The sequence below is a fragment of the Kwoniella dendrophila genome, chromosome 3 (assembly GCF_036810415.1).
Source record: "Kwoniella dendrophila CBS 6074 chromosome 3, complete sequence".
NCBI classification, from domain to species: Eukaryota; Fungi; Basidiomycota; class Tremellomycetes; order Tremellales; family Cryptococcaceae; genus Kwoniella; species Kwoniella dendrophila.
Window position 1 is genome coordinate 1,458,147 of NC_089478.1, and position 4,793 is coordinate 1,462,939.

At 38.1% G+C, this 4,793-nt stretch overlaps 2 protein-coding genes across 2 annotated transcripts; one reads left to right on the forward strand and one right to left on the reverse strand.

Moving 5' to 3' along the window:
- Positions 1-497: 497 nt before the first annotated feature.
- On the reverse strand, positions 498-1,711 carry L201_002837 (uncharacterized protein; the record flags this gene model as incomplete). The annotated part of the gene is made up of 6 exons (XM_066218603.1): positions 498-690; positions 891-1,118; positions 1,256-1,341; positions 1,423-1,462; positions 1,560-1,606; positions 1,676-1,711. 6 exons carry the CDS (start codon positions 1,709-1,711, stop codon positions 498-500), a joined length of 630 nt encoding a protein of 209 aa, XP_066074700.1.
- A 728-nt stretch (positions 1,712-2,439) lies between these two features.
- On the forward strand, positions 2,440-3,536 carry L201_002838 (uncharacterized protein; the record flags this gene model as incomplete). The annotated part of the gene is made up of 3 exons (XM_066218604.1): positions 2,440-2,534; positions 2,671-3,034; positions 3,120-3,536. The coding sequence occupies 3 exons, from the start codon at positions 2,440-2,442 to the stop codon at positions 3,534-3,536; spliced, it is 876 nt and encodes a 291-aa protein (XP_066074701.1).
- Positions 3,537-4,793: the final 1,257 nt, after the last annotated feature.

Here is a 4,793-nt window from a genome sequence, read left to right on the forward strand (position 1 = left end):
CCTGAAAAACGGTTCATTCATTGCGGAACTATAAATTCATTACGAACAAATCGTAATCCCACCTCTAGCTTCGGCATAGGACGTTACATTTTAAACGTAATCAATTCCCATTTTATATCCTCTTTCGGCGTTTGAGCATTGGTTGTGGCACTACAACCAAAAAAAAAGAGATAAAAACTCGTGTTTTGCACGTAAGTGGCTTATGCATGTTTTCGTGGAATTATTTCTGGAATTGGGAAATCATCGAGACTAAAAAGATCTAAAAAGATCACCATAATAATAGTATGGATCTGCAAGCATTAAATCGCTGATTTTCATTTTCATTTGTATACGTGAGTCGCTATGCAATGCTATATGATTATTCTATATTACTTCTTGACTTTGAAATGACCTTAAGACGAATAACCTCCCGTTATACCGCATCGTCACTCAGCTTTATTATACTCCTTCTGATTGAGTTAGGAATCAATTCGCGCCATCACTAATTCACCATCCTATCACTGACTCGATACGGTTGCTTCATCGTTTGCGTTCTGGATGCGAAAAGCAGAAGTGCTTAACCCCTCTTCAGCTCTCGCAGCTTCCAGTAGAGGTAAAACTTCTCCTTCTTCTTTGTGTCCTAGGGATAACCAGCCCGCTTTTAATCCATTATTCACTATAGTGTCCAGTATACGTTGAATGTTCTCGTTCCTACAGCAAAGACATCCAGTTGTTAGTCAAGTAACTCTTTGTACCAATATCAGATAAGTCAGGGTTCAACTGTGTGGCATGAAGGGAAATTCCAAGGAAAATTCCAAGGGAGACAAGATGACACTTGAAGTACACCCTTGTTGACTTATTCCATTGACTAACGATGGATAATCTGAATCAAAGACTTCGACAAAACTTACCTCTCTTTCACCTCACCTACACCTTCCCTCCAACCACCTTCTTTCTTCCCATCTAATTCCTCATTCAGCCTCTTCACTTCACTTTCCAGCTCCTGTAATCTATCTTGAACTGCATCTCGCCTTTTCTCTTCTTTCCTTGATGATCTGAATGATTCTCCCACTATTAATCCTGCGCCAACTAAAAATAGAAAAGTTTCTGCTAATGTCGTTGCTCCATTCTGTATTGCTCTGTATATAAACAGAATGGTGATTAGTTTCACTTTCTTAGGTGAGAAGACCCGAGATTCAGATTGTTTATTCTGATGGAGAAGATACCATAGAGATGTATCATGTTATGGAAAAATCATGAAATTATCATCACTCACCTAGCGTCATTTAAAGGTTTTATCTGACTAGATTCCCCCGCATTCAATAATCCCATTCTCATTCTAGCTTCCGTACGATGCATCCGCTGTAATGATTCCGTGACAAGTGTGTGAATATAAGCTGAAGTATATACCTATACTTTTGTACATAGCTTCTGATAGCTTACCTGAGCTAAACCTATACAGATATTCTTGAACGTTTCATGTCTAATAAGGAAGTCGATAAATATATCAGTTCAGGTTATCTTGCGGGCATATTGAGCTTTATTAGCAAGCTTCTTGTTCGATGTGAATGATTCCTCACTGTGTAGCTTGAGCTTTTATCGTATTCGCTATTGGTTTAGCCAATGTCTAAAAGGGTGAAAATCAGCCGGATGAACTACCTCCACTTCAGTAGAGGAGAGTGAACTTGACACATACCTTTACTGCTAAACTGAATATTTTTACTGAAGCCATGATACTAAGCGGTACAAAGCAACCGGTTCAAGATGTCAACGGTCTATACGAAACAGTTGTTTGAGGTAGTTTGATGTATCTTGTCAGTATGATGGATCAACCTTCTAGAGATGACATAACGAAAGATTATCTTATCAACAAATGAGGTCCTCTTGTCGCTGATTCTATTTCGAGCGATTTAAGACCGGATGCCGAGCTCAATCGTCTTTCGAGCCGTGTTCTAAAGTTACGTAAATTGCTCAGTCTATTTGTTGCTTTCGGTGAACACCGATGAAAGGTATCATAATATATATATCCTGAACTAAAAAACGGGGTGCCCAACCCGCAGTAACTAGTGTAGTGTAGTCTTTTGTGAGATCACATATGATTATATCGGCCGCCAAGCCGGGAAATGACCGATGGGTTTCATCAATTATTGCCTTTTCAACATTCGTAGACATTTCCATATTCCTCTTTTTGATAGCATTCATCGCCCTTTCATTCATTGCTCGTACTGTGTATTACGTCTGCTATATACTTGCAGAAGGAGTATATTCAAGATCCTATATATTTACTGTGCTGGACACGAACGAATAACGACTTGGACGACGAAGAGATACGATACAGGATATATCAGTAATCACAGATCGGTCAGCTACAGGAATCGATTACCCATTAGATCATCTTCTCAATCTGGATTCTAGATCCTTGATAGCCTTGTCAAACATTCATCGGGACAAAGACTCAAGATGCCCACCTTAACAGCTCGTCAACAAGCTTCGAGCACGACTACGAGGAATACATCGACAGAGACTGCACCTGTATTTAACAATAATCCCGGAGGGTGAGTAGAGATTACAGCTCGCTTTTCCATCTTACCATATCAAGCAGCAGATGGGTCTCTGGTCATTATTCCTTGTATTCTTCATCGTCTATCTTGATCCAGTGCTAACTTTTTTTTTCTTATATTTCTCTTTCAGTGGCTCAACAACGTTATATCTATTCACATTCTTAATAACGATTCTAGTTTTAGGATTAATTTCATCTGGTCTGTTAATTAGAGCATATATATTAAGAAGAAGATTTCATAGAAGAGTTGAAGAAGCAATTAGACGTGGTGAAGCTTTACCTACAGATGCAGCTGCTGCATTAGGTTTATTACCTAGACGTACAAATGGTAGAAATAAGAAAGAAAAGAAACATGGTTTAATGCCTACTATGTGGGAATCTGAAATGTGGAGAAATGATGAAAAAGCCGGTTTGAAAGATTCAGATGAGAATGCTATTGCAGAAGATGATGATTATAATTTACAACATGGTAAAGATGGTTGGGATGAATTAACTGTAAGTTCAAGTTATATATCCTCCTGCAATCGCGTTTCATATGATATCTTGATTAACTCATACGATCGTTCTTGCTTCTCTACAGCCATTATCTGTACTTCACTATACAACAATAAATCCAGAAATCCCACCTACACAGCAAATTATCTTACCACCACCATTGACGCCTGGATCATATTTTAGATCTTTATGGTCTTCAAGGGGATTAACAATAACTCAATCAACTGCACATGCAGCATCAAATGATGATGATATGACCTCTAGTAATAGACCACAAAGACCAGGATTAAATCATAGACCAACATCAACTCTTATACCTACACAGAAAGCAAATTTCATTATACCTGAACCTGGAGAAGAAGTTTTAGTTGGTGTAATGATTGCTATGCCATGTCAAGGTGAAATGGAAGAAAGATGGAATCCAATTTCCAGTAATGAGGATGATGAAAGAGAATTACCAGAAGTTTGTTTAGGTGTTTTGGGTACCAAGTTGAAAGTATAAATTAAAATTCCGGCAAAGAAAAGAATGAAAAAGATGTAACGTTATTCTGTATGTGTAATCATCCCGGAAAGAAGACAAAGGAAAGTATCAAAAGTTTGGCATACATCTATATACTCGTCTGTAATCATTAGAAGTCCATTATCGTATAAAGGATCATGTAATCTCAAGTGAAGCCGATCTGCTGAAGGCGGCATTGACAACATGACCCACAACAATTTTGGGTGCTTTGTATCGCTTTGACCAAATGTTATATCAGGATTCAACACAGAAGAAAACTGGTAACCCTTTCTATGACCATGCTAGCGTAGTCGATTGTTTCTTTTCAGAAGCAGAAGCTGTGTATACCTTGACGCTGAGTAGAGCGATGTCTTAAACGGGACAAGGATCTCTTATAAGCCTCTTGATACACCTCGGTATCCGAATAGTCAACAGCTTTCCGACAAGAGGAAGAAGGAATTTGCACAACCCATACATGGTATTTTTGATCAATCTATGCAGGGATTAGCGAGTATAGGGGAACCACATTGTTTAATTATAACAAAAAGGGTAATTCGAGGTCAAAGTGCCTTAGCCTATCCTAGTTCATTCCTTAAATTGTCCTTCCAAAGGAAATCATTACAGCAATTGTCGCGCTTCTTGGCGTTTTCTGAATAGGCTCTCCTATTTCATTTTGCTTAACTGCTGATTGATGCCTTGATTACGTTTGGGATAACGTTAAAAACGATTACATGATTGCTGTATATCCCATGTATGGATACTGTAGTAACTGTATACCCCTGTGGACTTATTTTATTGGTGCATATGAACGAACATTGGGGGGGGTTCAGTACGCGTCAATTGAAATCTTTGGGTCGACATTACGAAAAGTTGGTTTGGCGCTGACTTTACAACAATATACAATCAAGATTTGTTATGGTTCATTTTGATTGCTTTCTCCTTTGTGTATTTGTGTATAGCTTTTCTTATTATAATTCTTTCCGCTAGTTCGCTCCTTTTGAATCTCTTCTCAGACCTCAGCATCCATCATTGATAAACCTCCACATTTGACAATCATCATGAAATACCAAGTCTGATGAAAGGAATGGATAACGATTATTTGTGTATATGTTGAAATAATTCGGACTCTTGTGCATTATAATCATTCTTAGATACCCAGATAGCAAATTTAGATAATCAATACCCCGTGGTCACACCTTGAAAAGAAATAATCTGTATGACCGGAACAAGTACGAATATAAGAAGTATAATCACTTAGTT